This window comes from Gekko japonicus, unplaced genomic scaffold (genome assembly GCF_001447785.1).
Source record: "Gekko japonicus isolate JY-2015 unplaced genomic scaffold, Gekko_japonicus_V1.1 scaffold2553, whole genome shotgun sequence".
NCBI lineage: Eukaryota > Metazoa > Chordata > Lepidosauria > Squamata > Gekkonidae > Gekko > Gekko japonicus.
Window position 1 is genome coordinate 154,855 of NW_015160912.1, and position 21,262 is coordinate 176,116.

At 47.0% G+C, this 21,262-nt stretch overlaps 1 protein-coding gene across 1 annotated transcript in view; it reads left to right on the plus strand.

Moving 5' to 3' along the window:
- The first annotated feature begins 1,795 nt into the window (after positions 1 to 1,795).
- Positions 1,796 to 21,262, plus strand: part of TMC2 (transmembrane channel like 2) — a 71,529-nt gene continuing 52,062 nt past the window's right edge. The window contains exons 1-7 of the mRNA XM_015424339.1: positions 1,796 to 1,841; positions 2,169 to 2,216; positions 4,252 to 4,585; positions 12,029 to 12,181; positions 13,641 to 13,731; positions 16,994 to 17,075; positions 19,933 to 20,039. Of these exons, the coding sequence (XP_015279825.1) occupies positions 1,796 to 1,841; positions 2,169 to 2,216; positions 4,252 to 4,585; positions 12,029 to 12,181; positions 13,641 to 13,731; positions 16,994 to 17,075; positions 19,933 to 20,039 (861 nt within the window). The remainder of the gene's footprint in view (positions 1,842 to 2,168; positions 2,217 to 4,251; positions 4,586 to 12,028; positions 12,182 to 13,640; positions 13,732 to 16,993; positions 17,076 to 19,932; positions 20,040 to 21,262) is intronic.

Below are 21,262 nucleotides of genomic sequence, written 5' to 3' on the forward strand. Positions count from 1 at the left end.
TCCTCTCCTAAAGAACTACACATCCCCTTTGTTTGTGCGGCAAATGCAGCAGAAAACTTTCTGATATACCACCAACCAACTAGTCACTCTGTGCCCATACCTTTTTTCTTTTACTTTGTGTATAGCCTTAGGATAACTTGGCAGGCTGGATCCAACCAGCTTTTCTGCTGGCAAAACAGGAAGGAGATATCATCAGTGAAGAACAGAAGGAATGGGGGGGTGGGAAGGGTCCACAGAGTTTGGAGAGGAATCCTAGAGCTCCATGTCAATGCAGTGATGCCACTTCCAGTTATTCACCAGAAGTGACATCGCGCCATCAGTACAATTCCGGGTTTCGTGCCCATTTCCCCCCACTGTCCCACCAAACAGCGGTGGGTAGAGAAGGCAGGAGGTCTCTTACTATAACAGGAGACCTGGTGTCCCAGTCTTCGATCATCCAAAAAGGCTATGCTGAGAATCCTAAGGTGTGTATATACAAAAACTCTATGGGATGGGAGGGTATAGTATGGAGAGGAACTGGGTGAGACTGAGAAAAAAGTGGCTCGATCCAACCCAGTGTAATGCTTGAAGGGGGTAGTAGGGAGAAACAGAAAAAAAATAAGCTTCCCTTCAACTGCTTACTGAATTTTCATTGAGCAACACTTCTATGTAGTTAAGATTATTTTTGACCAACTATTTTAACCCATGTTAGATAGTGCCCCAGTTTGGTGTAGTGGTTAAGTGTGCAGATCTAATCTGGGAGAACCAGGTTTGATTCCCCACTCCTCCACTTGCAGCTGCTGGATGACCTTGGGCAAGCCATAGTTCTGTCAGAGCTGTCCTTGAAAAGGCAGTTCTTGAAAGAGCTCTCTCAGCCGCACCTACCTCACAGGGTGTCTGTTGTGGGGAGGTGAAGGGAAAGGAGATTTGTAAGCCGCTATGAGCCTCCGAGTGAAGGGCGGGGTATAAATCCAATCTCTTCTTCTTCCTCTTCTTTCTCCCCTTGCTTACTCCTCCTGTCTCCTGTCTTCCCTCTTGACCAGCCTGAACAGATTCTACTAAACATTTGACATTTGCATCTATCTGGATCTTGTCAGAATTCCACTGGGACACAAGCACACTTTAAGGACACAAAACCCACTTGGTACAGTCTGCACTGCAGGCACAGGACGTGACCACTTTGCAGACTCCGTGGGAAACCCTGGGCTCCGTGGGCTGCCAACCTTCATTAATGATCCAGCACCTGCCCATGTAGAAATGCAGATGTGAAGGATACCAAAGCTGAGTCTGACAGCTAGCAACTGAAATCTTTCAGAGCCAAGAAAAGGATGGGGAACAATCCTTTTAAGCAGCGAGTAGGGCAATGGTGTCTGCCCTAGCTAGGTATCCAAGCAGTCGTAAAGCAAGTGGCTCCATCTGGAATGGAAGGTCCTTGCATCTTCCTTTCAGGTTACACTGTCAAGCACCCTGCAACGGGCTTTCCTTCATGTTTAAATAATGTCATGCAACGTAATGCCACAGGTGCTTTCCGCGCTGAAAAAGGATCAGAGTAGAAAGTGGCTGGATTGGATTGGTATTGCGAATCTCCTCTGAACACCAAGCCCATAAGCTGAAGCGTCTGTGTAACACAAGAACTGTGTCAGAGAAAACCAGTCACTGCAGGTGCATTGGTGGCTTGCTTTGTACATGCCAGTACATAGCCAAGGAAGGACACAAGGAAAGATGTGTGGTCCACACACAATTGGTGGGTAACAGTGGATAAAGTCCTTGAGCAAGAGTACGGATTGCAAATAGGAAAGAGGAGAAGATTGCCACCATGAAGAAGAAGAAAAAATGTGAATTGCAGGTCATCATGGAAAATGGTTCGTATAGATTTAACGGCATTTAGCTACTGCTCCTTATATGTTGCATCTTGGGGGAAATAAAATGTCTCTGATACAGACACAATGTTCAAATTGTATGTACTTGTTATGACTTTGTACAGAAAACACTGTTTACACACTCCTACAAATATCAAAGCAATACAAAATAGAGCTGTGCACACTTTTTTTTTTTTAAAAAAAAAGCATTTAGCTCTCTCTAGCTGAAGTCATAAAAAGGAAGCTGCATTCCCCCCCCCTAAGAGTAATCTGTTGCATGTTAAAGTACCGACAATAAATGTGATCACTCCGTTTGCTTTTGTCTTGCAGTTGGGATGGAGATTGATGGACAAGTACAAAGTGACTCAGCCAGCGAAGGTAAAGGCAAGATTAACAGCCGCTGTCTTTGGAAAGACACTGTTAAAGAAGAATTTATTTTTCTTGAGAATTACATGCAGTGCATATAAATGAATATATGCTGGCAGCAATCTAAGCAGATAGATTCAGGTGGGTAGCCTTGTTGGTCTGAAGCAACGGAACAAAATTTGAGTCCGGTGGCACCTTTAAGACCACCAAAGTTTAATTCTGGGTATAAGCTTTGGTGTGCATGAAAGCTTATACCCAGAATAAAACTTTGGTGATCCTAAAGGTGCCACCGGACTCAAACCTTTGTTCAGCAACCTAAGCAGTTATTCAACAACCAGCAGAGTTGGGGTTACTTAGTTTAAGAAAAAGTTGGATTTTGCCCAGCTGATTCATGAAATACTTTGGTATGGGATAAGGTAAGTGTAACTGACAATCGACAGGCTTAGGGGCATGCAGCTCTGCTAAGGATAAGGACTGTAAGAAACACAGAGGTGGCGGGGATCCAGCAGATCATTTAGTCCAGCTGTCAGACCTGAGAGTGTCCTGAAACCTAATGCAATCCCACTAGATATTTGTTCAGCTTGATGTTACCCTAAAGATAAACCTAACAAGGTAGCTAATTCCAATTAATTCCTCTGGCATTTAGGAAGGATTTAAACATCTATCTGCCGTACTATTTGTAGACTGCTAAATCCATACTAATGGGTAACTATGGAAATAGAGCTGCACAGTGGGTTACATCCAACCACACCGTTTCAAAGAATGAATGGTGATTTCCATCAATTCCCCCACCGACTGCAGACTCCCACTTTGCCCTGCTGCTGTTCCTGAGGGCCTGTTTACCCCCAAAGACCAGAATTGGGGGGTTCCCTGAGCCACAGTGGTAGGGCTAAGCAGGAAACTCCCACTATACAAAGTCTGTGGATGGTTGCTTACACCCCACTTAGCAGGTCCACCTTTCAGGAAAAAATGTTAGGAAACACTACATTCATGTATTCTTACATACAAACAACTCATTATCTCTTTCTATTTCTTATACTGTCCTGCATTCTAAATACCAAGCAAAAACTATATTGCTCTTCTGAAGTACCTGAAAGCCAGCATGGTGTAGTGGTTAAGAGTGGCCGTTTGGATTCCCCACTCCTCCACATAAAGCCTGCTGGGTGCACTTGGGCCAGTCACAGTTCCCTCAGAACTCTCTCAGCCCCAGAGAAGAAGAAGTAAAGGCTGAAGGAGTCTGAATTGTGCCTTTGAGAACTTGGGTTCTAGGGGATGATGGGGGGCACTGTTATTGGGCAATTAAATGTAACTGGGAATGGTTAAAAGGGTTAAAAGATTGACACAGTTCATAAGAAGTACAAAGATGAAAAGTCTGAATGAAGTATAAAAAGCTAGGAGATCTCCTCTCTTGGGTTTTTAGTTAGTAGTGGGTTCTTTACTTTCTCCCTTATATGTAGCTTTCCCTTTCCCTTTTTCTGTTCTAGTTTTTGTAGTGTTTAAAAAATCAATAAAAAATCCCCTCCGGGGGCTTAAAAAAAAGAAAGAACTCTCTCAGCCCCACCTACCTCACATGGTGCATATTGTGGGGAGAGGAAAGGGAGGAGATTGTAAACCACTTCGAGACTCTTTAACGTAGAGAAAAGTGGGGTAAAAAACCCCAACTCCTCTTCTTCTTCTTCTTCACAACAGTTTTGACAGATGCCCAGGTCTCACAATATATTTTTGTATTACTCTGTTAACATCTGAACTGCTAGGCCTGATCTCCATTACAATAATTGGAAGTATTCACATAGATGTCCAAAAATTTGTATTTGTCTGATGAAAGACAATTGTTTATTAGAACAGAACAAAGTTGTGAGTCCAGTGGTACCTTTAAGACCAACAAAGTTTTATTCAAGGTATAAGCTTTTGTGTGCACGCACACTTCTTCTTCAAACTTCATCCTGCTGCCTTGGACAAACACGGCTACCTACCTGAATCTATGTTTATTACAATTATATCAATGTTATGGTTTATTTAAAACAAAAATGGTTTCCCTCGAGGACAGATGAAGAGGAGGAGGAAGAAAAGCCAGCCAGAAGAACGAATAGAAAGGAAAGGACCAGGGCAAAGAAAAAACAAAAGGATGAAAAGGATGCCGATAATGAAAGTGAAGAAGAGGATGAAGAGAGTACCAGGTGGACGAGGGCCAATAAAAGGAATGCTCAGAAAACAGCTGATCCCAACGGAGACACTGATGCTGAGGAAGGAGTGAGAGGCAGGAGAAGGGGAGCCAGGAGAGGTTCCAGCAAAGACCAAAAAGATGCTGAAAACGAGGACAAGCAATCAACCAAGAAAGCAAAAGGGAAGGATAAGAAAAAGAAGAAACACACAGGAGAGAGGTAAGGGATTTTTAGCAAGCTCCAGGTGTAATGACCTGCTAAGGGCTCAGGCATTTGGTAGCTATCAGCAAAACACGCTCTCCTTCTGTCAGTCCTGAATGCCATTCCACACATTTTCAGTGACCTCATCCAAATCATCAGCTCCTTTACTGGGTACCACGTTGCTGACAGAAACGGTCATTTAAATGCACTCATGCCCTTCGTGAGTGATAAAAGGAGTATGCCTTTTACACAGCGTGTCAATGCCTGTCAGTCTGATTTCCACCCTTTACTGGTAAAAGGGCAAATTTCACTAAGGGGCCTAGTTTCTGAAAGGCATAACCATGCATTCAATGTCTTGAGTTTAGGGCGAACGTTTTACAGACAAGGGGAGACTCCTGGGGTGTTTTAAGTGCCCAGATGCACAAATGTAGTTTGATTTGGAGACCTTGATACAAGCAGTAGTTTGTTGTTATTTTTTACCAAAAAAACTACAACCCTGCTACCTCTTTAAAGTCTCCATATCTAGATAGGGGCAACTGGTGAAAGGATGTAGTTTGATTTGGAGACCTTGATACAGGCAGTAGTTTGTTCTTATTTTTAACCAAAAAAACCCCAACAACCCTGCTACCTCTTTAAAGTCTCCCAATCTAGATATGGGCAACTGGCGAAAAGTGAAAGGGAACAAAAAGCAGAAAATCTGAAAAACCAGTAAAAACTTCACTAATTCTCTCTGGCTCTTCAGAGACTCCTGTGATAGAAGAATGGTGGGAAGCAGACAAATAACTTGCAGGGTATCTGGCTTCAGGAAGCACTTAGGGAATTGCTGCCCATTTGGATAAGGTTACATCATAACCAGCACTTTGGGTAGCATTACACATCAAGTTTTCCTACAGACAGAAAGTCCCTGGGTGTAGATGCATGTTTACAGAAAACAGAGGGCAGCCTACCCAAAATAACAGTCTCTCCTGTGTTCCCACTCCTCCCCCTCTAAGTGTAGCTTGTCCATTTCTGCCCTGTTATCATGACATAGAGCATTTCCCTGTATGCCATTCATAACATTGACTGGCAGGGGCATGAAAACACGCAGCACAGTTACACCAATACACAAAGTAAATTGAACTAAAACAGGTATGTACAACACTGAATTTTCAGGTCTGTGAGGAAGGGACAGGCTAGGAGGGGAAAACAGCCCTGGAAAGGGGTTCCTACCCCTGGCCTGCCCACACAGGGAGGAGGGAGAGGCTGCGTGTCTGCCACACACCCCAGGGCCACCTCAGGCTAGGGCTGCCAGCCTCCAGGAGGGGACTGGAGATATCCCAGTATTACAACTGATCTCCAGGCCACAGAGATCAGTTCCCCTGAAGAAAATGGCTGCTTTGGGAAGTGGACTCTAAGGCATGATACCCCACTGAGATCCCTCCCCTCCCCAAACCCTGTTGTCCCCATAAGGTTGCCAGCCTCCTGCTGGAGGCAGGGGCTCCCCCCACTACCGGGCTCCAACCCTGATCAGCTGGCCAGTGGGGGGACTTACCAAGAGCAGGAGGGTGGCCCAGGATATGTCACCAGTGACATTAGGGTTGCCAGGTCAACGTACCTGGCCAGTGGGGGTCTCCTGACTGGAAGTGATGCTGGGCAATTTCGGGCCTACTTCCAATTTTAGGCCTACTTCCAGTTGGGGGTGACGCTCTGTTTTTTGGGCAAAACTCTATGGTAAATTTAGCTTCAAACCATAGAGTTTTGTTCAAAAACCAGAGCATCATTCCCAACTGGAAGTAAGCCTGAAACTGGAAGAAGGCCCAAAAAGGTCAGTTGGGGGCAGGATTTTCCCCCACTGGCCAGCTGGCCAGCAGCTGGCAAGAGCCTGCAAAAGTAGGGGTTTCCCCACTCCCACAGGGGGAGGAGGCTGGCAACTGTAGGTGACGTGGCCACGACACTTCCAGAGTGCAGTGGAAGTGATGTCATCATATTGGTAATGGTGTGGTGACACTCTGGTATTTAGTCTAAAACTCTATGGTAAAAGCTATTTTTATCATAGAGTTTTTGCCCAAATACCAGAGTGTCACCACAATGGTGCTATGTGATGGCATCCCTTCCTGTGATGTCGCCACATTGCCAGTTACGTAGCCTAGGTCTTCCACCCAATCCTGGTAAGTCCCCTCCCACCCCCTGCCAGTTGCCAGGAGGGATCTGGCAACCCTAGGGATCCCAAGTCCCCCTGGGGGGCGGGGAAAACCCCGCCCCAGAGGCCCGTTCCCCAGTGCCACCGGATCGGGCCCCGGGGGGAACTCCACCCCAATGTGCGCGTCACCCGAAAGTGACGCGGGCAAGCCGGGCACGCTTGGGGCGGGGCCACGACCATACAAGGGAAAACTCTATGGTTTTCCCTTGTATGGCCGTGGCCCCGCCCCCCAGCGTGCCTGGCGTCCTCCCGTCACTTCTGGGTGATGTGCGTGCAACACGCGCGCACAAGACGCCGGCCAGGAGCCCCCTGCTCCCGGCAAAGATACACTCGGCAACCCTAGGCAACCCTACAACCCCAGGCTCCACCCCCAAAATCCCCAGCAGTTTCGCAACCTAGAGTTAGCAACCCTACTTCAGGCCTACCCACCTGAGGAAGGAGGGGAGGCAGGCTGCATCCCCAGTGGGTTACACAAGGCTTGGGCAGGCTGCCATGGCCTTCCAGACACTGTGCAAGGCTCTAGAGGGTTCCATGCAGGCCTTCCCCCTCCCTTGGACTGGGCTGGGTCAGTGGCCGAAGGGTGGCATGCAGCCTCCGCATCACTGTGCAAGGCTTGGGCAGGCTGCATGCAACCTCTCCCACACTGTGTGAGGCTCAGGTGGGCTGCATGCATGCCTCCCTTCTGCCACTGGGCTTGCTTGGCCCAGGTGGGAGAAGGTCATCACCCCACCGTGGTCATCACCCCACCGTGAGAAGTTCTGGTGGCCAGAATGGTCAGTCCACCTCTTCTTTAAGGTCTTGCTTATGATTAAGCTATTCAGATTCTTCCCATATATGTTCTTTAGTTAAACTGTTTATTGACTGTTTGCCTTTTTCACCTTTTAATGCCTTTTAATACATTTTATCAGTGTTTCCTACTTTTCCAATTGACAGTGTCTCCTTATGCTTAGAACTGTTGCATAGTTGATGACATAGGCTTGGATCCTATACCTTTGTTCTATGCATGCTGTTCTCTGACCTCCACTGAGGAATGCATTCTCCTGTGGCTAGGCGCTTTGGGACTCCTTGAAGTTGAAAAACGTTTGTCTGGTGCAAGCAGATGTGCCCGTCACTGGAGAAGTGCATTCTGCAGCAGAGTCCCATTTCCACTTCACCCAGAGAGAAGCACATGCAGAGCAATGAAATAGGATCATTTTATGGGAGGATTCATGTGTCCCCCCTGCTCCCTTAAGGAGCAGGGTGTGCTGCCAAGGGATGTTCTGCCAAACAATTAATTACCAGCTAAAGATGAACATAATGGTCAATCAGCAGAGCTACATCATGCTAGAAGAAGCTACTTTTTTAACCCCCAAGGCCTGTGCAATAGGCATGCTTGCTGACTGTATGAAGGTTTCTGAAAGAACACTGAGGCTAACATTCACCTTCTCAAAAGCACATTAGAAAATTATTGCCTGGTCTCCAGAAGCAGGTTGCCTGAGGTGGTAAGATGGGCTACAGCACTTCAGAGTGCAGGTGGGGGTGACCACTTTTTATCTCTCTCCTAGAAATAAAAGATTGCACAGTCCCACTATGTATCTGGTTGGGCCCTATGTAAAACAAAGGCAAAATAAGGTTAATTTCCTTATCGATTGTGATAAAATGGAGAGATAAAACCGGACCCTCTCTATATTTGTGGCAAAATAAACTATGGGAGCATTTTATTTATGGTAAAATTACAAGTCAATCCTTAATGGCCAACTTGGAAAGTTACCAAAAAACATTTCAGGTTATCTGGTTCCCAGTAGTAGAATACTTGGCTAGGGGGAAGGTAGTACCAAAGAACGTGTATTATCGTGATCTGTTACTCTTAAACTAATTATTAGAATAGACCGGTGGTGTTAAGTTAACGATACTTGAATGTAATGGCTTGCTTTGAACGTACAACTAATTGTTACTCTTGAGAAGCTCTCATTCAGTATTCTGAATGTTAATATGTTATAAAAATGATGTTAAATAAAGAATTTAATTTTTACAAGGTGAAAGACACACACGTTATACTAGCTTTTCACAAGTATTAGTGTAAGGAGTTCTTTGAAAATGCCCCCTCTGCTCAGAAGTGGCGTAGCCCATTCTACCACCTCGGCACTCTACCACCTCACTTAGCTGCACACACATAGACCTAGGGGTAGCAACTGTAAGATAAGACGACAACGCCTCATGTGCACAGGAAGCTGCCAAAAAACACCCCATATCTATGTTTTACCAAGACCACTTGCAGCGGATCACAAGTAACACATTTTAAACCAATAAATAATTACACTACAATAAAACCAATACAGTATAAACAACAATAAAATCAGGCAGCAAAGGTAAAGAAGGAGACATGTAATCTTTTCCCAGTGGAGAGAAAAAATTCAGGGAACATCCAATATTTATACTGGGAGCCATACCAGAGGATTTTTTCATAAATGCTCTGGAGTCAGATAAAATTGCAACCAATTATGTCAACGGAGAGGACATTTGAAGCTGAAGGCACGGTGCCCTCCTTCAACCCAAATGTCTCTAAAACTGATTTAATCTTTCCGCTCCTGAAGCCTTGAAGCCATTCCAAAGTGACAGTAAACCTCATCTCCAAACTTCTACTGTTCATCTTTAATTTCCTTCCATGACGTTTTTTCCTCTTTTTTCCTGATTATTTGACCTGTAAAGAAAAGTCTTTATACATTTTTGTTTAGTGTCTCAGTTTTTAAGTAGAAGGGCTTTGTTAATTTTTTCCCTTTTACTTTAGTTGCTGTAACTTGTAATTAGGGTTGCCAAGTTGATCTTCGCCGGGAGCGGGAGGCTCCCGGCCGGCGTCTGGTGCGCGCACGCACCGCACGCACATCACCTGGAAGTGACGGGAGGACGCCAGGCACGCTGGGGGCGGGGGCACGGCCATACAAGGGAAAACCATAGAGTTTTCCCTTGGATCACCGTGGCCCCGCCCCCAGTGTGCCCAGCATAGTCGCATCACTTCCGGGTGACGCGCATGTCGGGGTGGAGTTCCCCCCGGGGCCCAATCCGGCGGCGCTGGGGAACGGGCCTCTGGGGCGGGGGTTTTCCCACCCCTTGGGGGGACTTGGGATCCCTACTTGTCATTCTTTCGCTGGGGAGCATCCTGTAGTCTCTACATCCTTTTGAGTGAACTGTCCTGCGTTCCCCTCTTCCTTGTGTTGAAGTTGTAACCTACATGTCATTTCTGTTAAATTTACACAAATTTTGTCTTTAATGGGCATAGGTTGGGACTCAGTACATTCTTCTATTTGGTTCTTTTTCTTTATTTCTAATTGTGGGTTATGCGTTGTTTCTATGAAGTCCACAGAGGCTTTTTCAATACCCTTTTGTATCTGTTCCCTTAAAATCTTCAGGAACTGTTCCACAGACAAGTCTCCCACAAGCGTGTTCTCAGCCATTTCCTCCCCCTCTTGTCTTATCAAAGCCATTTTAAATACGCAGTTCAATTTAATTCACACAAGCCCTTATACTTATTCGAAATAGTTAATATTTTTCCTGTCCATTTCGCCTAATAAATCCTTGCCAAGGGAGAAAGAGAGCAAAAGGGAAAAAAGTTCTCCATGATTGCCGGCACTCCAGGAGGAAAACATTTAAGCCACTTCCAATCCTCTTCTGGCCGCTAAACCTCTCCTTTTCAGGCTGATATTTTATTTATTTATTTATTACATTCGGTTTATATACCGCTCTGACCCAAAGGTCTCAGAGCGGTTTACAGGCAGGTTGCAAGTGCAATTTAATTCCCTTACCTAAGGCCACATAGTACAGGGGGTGGGGCTGCCTACCGGCACCCAGGTGGCAGGTTAGCTATTCTGTGGCTCAGGCTCCTCCCTCCAGGTGGTCCATTGGGGTCAGCATCCATTCTTGGTGTCCAGGGCAGGTCTTCTTAGCTCAGCGGTCTCCTGGCGTGCGGCCCGTATCAGTCCCGGCTCGGCTATGTCCATATCCGGCTCCGCCGCGCCTGCACCTCTACGTCACCGCGCTCCTCCGCGACTCTACTTCTGCCTCCACTGTCATCGGGTCTTGCCAGATGCTGTTGCTTTTCTGGCCACCAGGGATCGCCACACCGCACCGTTGTTCCACTGCTACTGCCGCCGCCGCCGCTGATGTTCCCACCACATCCTCGCATGGAGGAGGAAATATCTGCACCAATCTTCCCTATTTCAAAATTAGAAGTAGTTGTACTCACAATTTCTCTTCTTGAGCATCTTCTGCATTACCGCTTAGGAAATTCAATCCAAATACAGTTAAAATGGGTGGCAGCGGCTTCATAGAACATGGCGACCATGCTCCTCCCATAGACCGCTCCTGCTTCTAGGCAAATAATGGACACTTCCCCACATTTGCCAGCTGCGGGAGGGGCCAAAACAGAGCCCCCTGCTCCAGACCTCTCCCCAGGAGATCTGGCGGAGCTCTCCCGCCAAGTGGGAGACTCCAAAAGGAGTGGAAATTAATCGGGCGGCTCAGTGTGAGCCGAAAACCGCCCCTCACCACGCCATTGACCGGAAACTCTACTCCGGACACCCCTCTGACTTGCCTGTGGTTTGTTTATCAGTAAACCTCATCTCAATAATACAGGGATTATTTCCTAGCAATTAGCCATTGGGAAACATCAGTGGACCATTCTGTATAATCAACATAAAAAGGGACTGGATGGCCAGCAGAGCTGCAAGGTTTTAAAAAGGGGCTACTCTTAAAGCCAAAACCACAGACTACAGATGTGAAAATTGAAATTCATTTTTTTCTTTTGGTGGCCATGGTTCAGCTTGCCATCTATAGAAAGAATCCCCAGGAATCATCCAAAGTTCAAATAAAACTGGTGAACCTATCAATTTTCTGCATCCCTTCCTAAATATTACAAACAAATGTTAGTGGAAAAACTTGACAAAGGGCAGCTGCCCTCCCCCAAGTGTGTACCATATTGCAGAAATCTTGTTTGAAACCAATTCACATGGCCACAGGATGCCTGATAGCTACTTAATAATTTACGTGTTACCTATTGATCTGTGTTCAGCCAAGCACCTCCATCTGCTATCAAATGCAGAACAATTTTTTGTGTTATATTTGTAAATACTCAAAAAGCTGTTTTAGCAATGGAAAGCAAGAAATTCAAGCCTCTGCATGCAACAGTTGTATACATGAATCCAGCTGAGATATGTGAAAGATGTTCAAGCTCCTGTTATGACTTATCATACAAGCACTCCCTCAGACAGTTATGTTCCCTATTGTGCATTTTATGTTTTTGTTCTCAGTAGTTCCTCTTCTGCATCCAACTCCTCAGATGATGAGTCTCTGAATGAGGAAGAACGGTCCAAGCTAAAGGAACAGGTAGAGGAAAAGAAGAAACTGATATCTATCATGAGGAACAAACCCTGGAGGATGGCAAAGAAATTAAAAGTGCTCAGGTAAGGTACATCAGTGGTTTCAGTTTCCACAACTGAAACATCAGAGAGAGGGGAAGAGACTGTACGTGTGTTTAGCAACCTGCAGGCTGTTATGCCATTTCACAAGCAATATGTTTTTGTAGCAACTTTTGCCACTTTCAGCAGGCCTGTAGCCAGGATTTTTTTTAATTCAGGGGGCTTTTAAATAAGTTGGGGGGCACCCCACACAGACACCCCCAACACACACCCCAAGGGAGCGCCACAAATAAAATAAAAAATTGTAAGTCAGGGAGCCTTGGCAGTAAGTTGGGGGGCCGGGCCCCGAGGTGCCCCACTGTAGCTACGGGCCTGACTTTCAGGCTCCTGGTGTTGGAAGAGCAACCAGTAGAATTTTGCTGCATGGTTTGGCTATCAGAGTTTTGAAGGCAGAGGTCTGTTATCATTTGTGGTTACTGGAGAGAAGATAATGAGCAAAATGCTCTTCAACTGATCATTAAGCCTGGCTTACTTTATTGCTTTAAAGACAAGTCTAAAAGCCTGGCTTTCGCAACCTCGTTGAAGTAAGCTCTCTGCTCTTCTTCGATTATTCATGCCTTTTGTCGTAGGCATGAGTAATCAACAGGATTCTTCCCCAAGATTCTTCATACTTGCAAGTATTAACATTTGTGAGTAGTTAAAGGGGGGAACATATTATATTGGTTGCTAATTTAGAGTACTGCTACCAAGCTTATCCATGAGGATGACAAAATGTTCCCCTTCCTCTAAGTCAGGGGTCCCCAGAATGGTGTCCGTGGGGGCCAGAGCATTCACCAACACCTTTTCTTGCACCCACAAAGTGTTTTAAGAAAGTGGGGACTAGGTGGGACTTCTGATTGGGCATCAAAGGTCTTATTGACTGTGCAGATTTAACTAATGTTGTTTCGGAGGCAGCTGCCACTACACTGTCAGTTCTGTTCTCTCTCACACTTGTGTTTCCCAGCAAATTTTTTAAAATTGTCCTTTTGTGTGCGTGTGTGTGTGTGGCTCTGGCTCCCACGGCAGCCATCTTGTCGTTGCACCCACCACCCTGTGTCAGAATTCCAAAGATGCCCAAAAAGCTTGGAGGCCCTTGCTCTAACGCTACAGTTTCAAGATTAGGATCCTTACGTAGATCCCCATTAGATAAAACTGGACTTGTTTCTGAGTAAACATGACCTCTGTCTGATGGAGGACGTGGTAAGGAGATCACCAGAGCCATTCCATAAATATGCCCTTGGAGGAGAAATCCCAGATAAGAATTTATTTATGTGGTACTGAACAAGTGACTGCAAATTACTCTGTGATGATGCGAAGACCCATGAAATTGAGTTAGTGTTGGCTCAGAAGTCTCTTGGGACTGCAAGGTTCATATTTCATTTCTGAGCGGCACAATCATAAACGTTAAATCTCCTACATCGATGTTTTTTAAAAAAGTATAACAACCTTTTAATTTTTAAATTAGGGAGGCTCAAGCTTTTGTAGAGAAGTTTGAAGGTGCCTTGGGAAAGGGGAAAGGACGAAAACTATACGCCTATAAAATGATGATGGCAAAGGTAAGCCCTGCAAGAGTTTCTGATAAACGGGAGGAAGGTCTGTGCTCCTGTGGTTTATTTTTCAATTCAGGAAGTGAAAAGTATTATGGAAACCAAATTTTTTTAGACTGAAGTTCAGTGTAGAGCTTAGGGTTGCCAGCCTCCAGGTGGGGCCTGGTGATCTCCCGCTTTTACAACTGATCTCCAGCTGACAGAGATCAGCTCCCTTGGAGAAAATGGCTGCTTTGAAGGGTGGACTCTATGGCATTGTACCATGCTGACGCCCCTCCCCTCCCCAAACCCCACCGTCTCCTGGATCCAACCCCAAAGTCTCCAGATATTTTCCAACCCAGACCTGGCAACCCTAGTAGAGCTACCAACCTCCAGGTGGAGCCTGGAGTTCTCTTAGAACTACAACTGATGTCTACACTACAGCAATCAATTCCCCCTGGATAAAATCACAGCTTGGGTGGGGGGACTATATGACATCACATCCCTGCTGAGCTCTTTCCATTCCCCAGACTACCCCCTCCCCAGGTGCTGCTCCCAAATCTTCACCAATTTCCCTAGCTGGAGTTGGCAGCCCGAGTTCAAGTTCAATCTGCCACACTGGAGTATGAATACTGGTAGGCTGCACCCACTCAGGTGTTTTGCCCTGCACCCTCGCTGGATCCATGGGTGATTACTTAGAAGTAACTCCCATTTTATTCTCCAGTTGCCCACTTTCCAGAGTTTCCGTTTGCAAGTTTGCATGCCACGAGGGTGGGGTGCATATTTTTTGAACTTCACCCGCATGGTATTGGTGGAAAGCGCCATCAAGTCACCACCAACTTATGGCAACCCTATAGAGTTTTCAAGGCAAGAGATGAACAGAGGTGGTTTTGCCATTGCCTGCCTCTGCGTAGCAACCCTGGACTTGACTGGTGGTCTCCCATTCAAATACTAACCAGGGCTGACCCTGCTTGGCTTCCAAGATCTGATGAGGTCAGGCTAGGCCCATATCAGTACCTAGACATATTGCTCCATCAGATATTCTAGTTTTCTGTATGCTTTGAAAATGTAGTTGAAAAGATCAAAATGTAGTTTAAAAATCAAACAAACCCAGGGTGCATATGCACTCTAGTGCAAAATGGGGGCGTGCCAGACTTCAAAACTCTAAATTGCAAATAAATAACCAGGTGAGCATTGCTGTAGGAGAAGGGGGTGGTCTTGCTTTCTTTAAAGGGACATATTCAGTCTGTAGAAATGTCTTTAATTTTAAAAAACAACAGAGCAGTTGAAGCAAGGGTAGGGGGTATTAGCGATCCCTAGTAATATCACAGCCTTTGTTTAATCAACAACTCTGATTCACCCACATTCCACACTGCTGTGTGTGTATGCATTAGTTGGGGATGGGGCCCCGGGAGAATTGCATTTTCCCATAAATACATAATTGCCATTCAGTGTTGGGGAAATGCAATATTTTCACAAAGACCATGCTGCCCTGAGGAATCATGCATGCATCCTTGCTGTAACATGTATAATTCTGACACTTTGTGGGGGAGAAATGGAGTCCTTTAGAATTGCTTCCTAAGCAAAACTGAAGAGTCTGAAAAGTTCAGCTCTGTTCTGTTCCCTCTACTGAGAATATATGGAATGTAGCTGCTCAGAGTCTCAGATGGGAAGATCCCACCTGAGCCAGGAACTCACAGGCTGTCAGCACTTTCCCAAGTTCAGCCACATCTGGCCAAGGCTATTTTGGGGCAGGAACGCACAGGAACGGAGTTCCGGCTGGCTCCTGAGTTGGCCACGCCCAGGAGGAACTCATTAGCATAATAGGCCACACCCAACAGCAGAAACTCATTAGGATTGGCTACATTAGGGGTGTGTGGCCTAACATGCAAAGGAGTTCCTGCTACAAAAAAAGCTCTGGGTTTTGACAACAAACAAGGTAAACAGAATAAGAAGCAAAAGGTGGGTGTGGCTGGATGACCACACTTCTGGTAACGTGGGGGTGCAGCCTAATATGCTAATGAGCGGTGCTGTCAGGGGTGTGGCCCAATATGCTAATGAGTTTCTGCTATTGGGTGTGGCCTATTATGCTAATGAGTTCCTGCTGGGCTTTTTCTACAAAAAAAAGCCCTGCACGGCTCCCATCTCCACTGTTAAAGGCCCAACCAAAAGAGACATTCAAGATCTGTGATCAGATCTCCCATGTCTTTTGAGCTTTGCTGTATAGCAGTCGTAGGAGGATATAGAACAGGATGGAAGCCTTTTCCTGATTGGCCCTTTACAAGCCACTATTTGCTACCAGAGAGAAAACGTGTGCTTTCCTTGTGGGACCAAATACCTCTGCACTCCTACTCCCACTCTCAAGGATTCTGTTTGTGTAGTGCTTCAAGTCAAGAGACCTGACCACAGATCTCCAGCATCTCATTAGGGTTGCCAGGTCTGGGTTGGAAAATACCTGGAGACTGTGGGGGTGGACCCAGGAGAGGGTGGGGTTTGTGGAGGGGAGGGGCCTCAGCAGGGTACAGTGCCATAGAGTCCCCCCTTCAGCGCAGCCATTTTCTCCAGGGGAGCTGATCTCTGTCAGCTGGAGATCAGTTGTAAAAGCGGGAGATCTCCAGGCCCCACCTGGAGGCTGGCAAGCCTACTTCTCATCCAGTCTGGCCTTATTGCTGGCCTGCTGAAATAATCTGTATGAAATATTTCAAGTATTCAAAATGTGCTACATATCTTCTATTTCGGGTGGAGGCAATATTCACAAAGGCTTGCAACGTTTGAAGACGAGTCCCAAACTTGAGCAAGGCAACCTTAGAAGGGCCAGCTCCTGGGCTTCAAAAGTTCAGCTTTGTCAGACGTATCTAAACTGTGAAGTGCCTAGAGAGCTATAAAGCTCAGTAGGTGGGATAGACACTTGAAAAAGGAATCATACATAAAGCATAGATATCGTGCCAGCATTCAGATAACTGGGGGTGGGGAGGAAGACCCTTATTCTTCAGCAGTTAGGGTTTGCAGCCCTGAGCAAGGTTCCTTTATAAGACTTCAGTCTCTCCTCACTTGCCTCTTTTTCTTTCTGATATCACTGTTACAGAGAAGAATCCAGGGGAAGCCCCAATGTTCTTTCTCTCATAACTCAAGTGCTCAGAATGTCACCGTTTCAACTGAAATTCAATCCTTTGGGTTCAGGCTCATCTTCAGGTTTCAGGCCGCTAGTGAATCATTTTAAAGGCTCCGGAAGCCTTGGCCTCCAGCCATCTTAAGAGGGGGGGAAATTACCTGCCCCTGTTTTTCTTTTCAGAAATGGGTCAAATTTAAGAGAGATTTTGAAAATTTTAAGACACAGTGCATACCTTGGGAGATGAAGATAAAAGAGGTGGAAAGTAAGTGAATGTTTCTGACTACTGTTACAGAAGTTATCTTTAAAAAGAATGAAAACTATTTTAAACATTCAACGGTATGAGGATCCTCTCAGACCAGCCCATGCTTGCTAAGAAAGCCTCTCTGCAACATCCTATTCCTTCTTTTAGAAACCTTCACTTGGCAGTCTTAATCCCATGTGTGGAAGAGAAATGCTACTATGTCCAATTAATTTATTTAGATACCATTGCCCACTATTCCCCCCAGTGGAGACCTAAAGCGACTTTATCCTAAGAACTACTAGGCCTGTAGCTACAGAGGGCCCTCCCAGGACCCAGCCCCCTGACTTCCTCCCAGGGCCCCCCCGACTCCCTATCCACCCCAGGCCCCCCGACTCACTGGAGCTGGCGGTGGCTCAGGGCTCCCGAGTGGAAGACAGAGGCAAGACTCTCCTTCCTAGGGGAGAAGCCAGTGAACGGTTCCCTTCGGGGGGAAGAGCAATATCCTTTGCAGGGGCATGCTCTTTCCTTTCCCCCCTCCACGCCCCACGTGCGTGGAGGTGAGGCACTGGGTGGGCTGACACTGCCTGCAGCAGCATTGAAGGACTTTCTGGAGGCGCTCACCACCCTTCTTCCATGGCTTCTTGTGGCCGGGGATGAGGGCAGCTCCTCACTCGCTCTCTGTCAGCTCTCCTCTCCCCAGATGGACAGAGAGATGGGACTCGGCCACCCGCCAGCCTGCCTTTTCTGGGCTCTGCTCTGGGTTTTGGCTGGGACTTCTCTAGCACTAGGAGGGTGGGCTCCCGCCCTCTCGGCAGCCCTGCACCCTTTCCTGGGGGCTGGCCAGTCGATGGACGCTCCTCTGGCTGGGGCCCCTCTCTCTCCCCAGGTGGGGATGGGCAAGAGCAGGACAAAGAAGGCACCCAAGAGATCAAGCAAGGAGCCATCCTTGTCTCCAGCCTCAAGGAACCATAGAAGGAGGGCAGCACGTGCCTCCCAAAAGTCCCTCGATGCTGCTGCAGGCAGGCAGTGTCCACCCGCCCAGCACCTCACCTTCGCACACGTGGGGTGTGGAGAGGGGAAGGGAAAGAAGATTGTCAGCCGCTCCGAGACTCCCCCCTACAAAGGATTTTGCCCCCCCCCCCCCCCCATGAAGGGAACCGCTTGCTGGCTTCTCCCCTGGGAAGGAGAGTCTTGCCGCTGTCTTCCACTCAGGAGCCCTGTGCTGTCACCAGCTCCAGTGAGTCGGGGGACCTGGAGTGGATAGGGAGTCGGGGGGCTTGGCAGAATGGAAAATGCATGCAAGCGAGACAGATGCATGCATGCCTCACCTCTCCCCCAGCCAAGGCTGGCCGGCCGAAGGGCAAAGAGCCTTTCCTTCAGGGCAGCCAAGCCACCACCTTCTGGATCCCACCCAGCTGAAGCAGCAGTGGATCCTGCAGCATGGGCAGCCCAGCCAGCCCTCGGGCTCCCTGGCTCCCTGGCAGTGCCATGGGGTAGAGGCCAGGCCTCGGCCCTTCCCTCCAGCCACCACACGGGAAGACCAGCTGGGGCAGGGGCCATGCAGCCTACATGAGTTTTTTAAATTTTATTTTTATTTCAGTGCCCCCCAACTTTTTTAAAGGCCCCCCAAATAAACAAAAATCCTGGCTGCAGGTCTGAGATCTACTCTGCAAGGTAGGTTAGGCTGAGAGTGTGTGACTGCCCATCATCACCCAGTGAGCTTCCATGGCAGAACAAGGATTCAAACCTGGGTCTCCTGGACCCTGGGGCGTATTCGGACAAATAACAACAACAACAATTTATTATTCCATGGTATGGTGAATTTTGCCATCACTTGACCGAATCTGAAGGCTGATTGCGTGGGATGTAGACAAGAATACTCTGCACACAAAGACTCATCTCCCATCTAGGGATGGGCATGAACCGAACCTCAAAGCAAAATTCATTACAAATCTTGCCCTGTTCATGGAGAGAAGTTTGTGGCAGATCTACCCTCATGAACTTCCATGAACATTTAAAGGAGTTCGTGGTAGTCTGTGGATGGAGAAGAAAGCAGGGGTTTAAAGGGACTCCAAATCCCTTTGAACCCCTGCTTTCTGTTCCCCATGAAAGCACCCAAAACAGCTGAAACCAAAGTTTAAGAAGGCCTGCCACAGCACTTGTGGTCCTTTAGAGAGCAAGTTAAGAGAGCTGAAATGCAAAACCTCTAGGGAAGCCACCAACAGCTTTACCATAAGGCTAGTGAGGTGGCAGATACAGTTATGGTGTCTGGCGTGGGCATTCTGCTCTAGTTTCCTCGAGAAATTACACTAAGGTAGCTATACAGTGCCTGGACAGCCAAGGCGGTGTGGTAAATGGGGAAATCCCTACTAGACCAATCACTCTGTCTCAACCTAATTTTTGTGAGAATAAAGTAGGAAGATTCCCATCCACCATCCTGAACACCTTGGAAGAAAGGTGGGATAAGAATGTGGTACAATGTTAGTGCTACCTTAGACAGTAACACTGACCTGAACCTAGGAGACCCATGTGCAATATGCAGACCCATCTCAGAAGCCCTTCCCTACCACTATGGCAACTGTCAGAGGAAGGCCAGTGAGGTCTGTGGGCTGAGGAGAAGGGACAGGTCAATGCAGAGAGAAGCCAGTGATGCTTTGAGCAGTGAGAAGGCTGAAAATCTGGCACTGAGGATGCTGAAAACCTGAGCTGCAGCCAAATTGTGTTGTTTTTTTAAAATATGAAAGGTCAATGAAAAGTGATGTCTCAGAATAAAAAAAAACTGGGCTAGATCTGTGAGCAGAAAGTTAAGTAGTGCTTCACTCTGGCAAGTTAAGTTTGAATTCAGCACCTTTCTGACGGCACCCTTTCTCTCTTTAAGGTCACTTTGGTTCTTCAGTGGCTTCCTATTTCATATTTCTGCGGTGGATGTACGGTGTAAACCTGGTCCTGTTTGGCTTAATATTTGGACTAGTTATAATTCCAGAAGTATGTATGTAAACAATGATCCTCGCTGTTTATCAATCTGAATGCGGGGGGGGGGGCATTAAGTTGCATGTGCTTTGTATCATATATGCAATGTCACCTATGCAGGGGTCATTTTGTAGAAAAAGAGGTGCAGGATCTCATTAGCATAACTTATTTGCATATGCCACACACACCCTGAGTAGGTAGTAGGAGTAGAGATATCAGCACTGGTAATGAGACCCTGGTAATTTGCCACATACAGTGTGGCGCTCACAGCATTGCTGGTGGTTAAAGATGCTTGCCCTACACAGCAATCTTAAATCCATTCCAAAAAATACAGAAGTCATTAGAATCAATACATTCAAGAGTGACTGACCTTGGGCACTTGCTTCTGTGCCAATTTAGAAGAATTGTGCGTTCTAGACCCACTAAATTACAGGGACCCTTGTGACCATTCCAATTAACAACTGCAGCAGAGAAGTCTGAGGGTGTGGCATCAAACGCCACATCCACAAACAACATCAAACTTTGGGAGGGCAGAAAAGAAAAACGTTCCTGTTTCCTCTGCACAAATAAGTTTCCTGCCGTTACTTCAGTGCATTTGAAATATACGTCTGCTTCTACTGCATTAAGGTTTCACAGTATATAAGCTTATCAATAACACAGATCTCTTCAGCAGGTATAAGCTTATAAATAACACAGATCTCTTCATCAGGACAAAAAAACAATAATTTCACTTATATAACAGAGCATGAAATTTTGGGACAGGATGCCCAACCAAATCCAGGGGAATATTCTCTGTGCAAGGTGGAAGCACGCAAGGGGCTGTTGCATCCTCGCCCATTACCCCAGGTGACCCTACAAGGCACACCTGACTGCTTGGATGCCAAGTCAAGTTTCGCACCGAGGAGGGACAAGGCCATGGGGCAGCAGCACCCGCTTGCCACGTACCGGCAGCCAATGCCTGGACAGGCTGCAAGCAAGCCCACCGTCACCCTGCACGTCTCTGCAATGCTCACCTGCTGGTTGCACTGCAGGCAGGACTTGGTGGCCATCTTCACATACTTGGCCGTTATGGTTCTTGTGTCTGTAGACATGCTCCCTCAGCTGTAGCTCCTGCAGTTGCCAGCGGGGCTCGGCGAGACAGAGAGCATGTGCTGCTGCCCCTCCCACCCAGATGGAACATGGCCCTCATGCTCCCCAGGGCCTCACCACCAACAGCCAATGGGAGCCCGCCCTGTGCG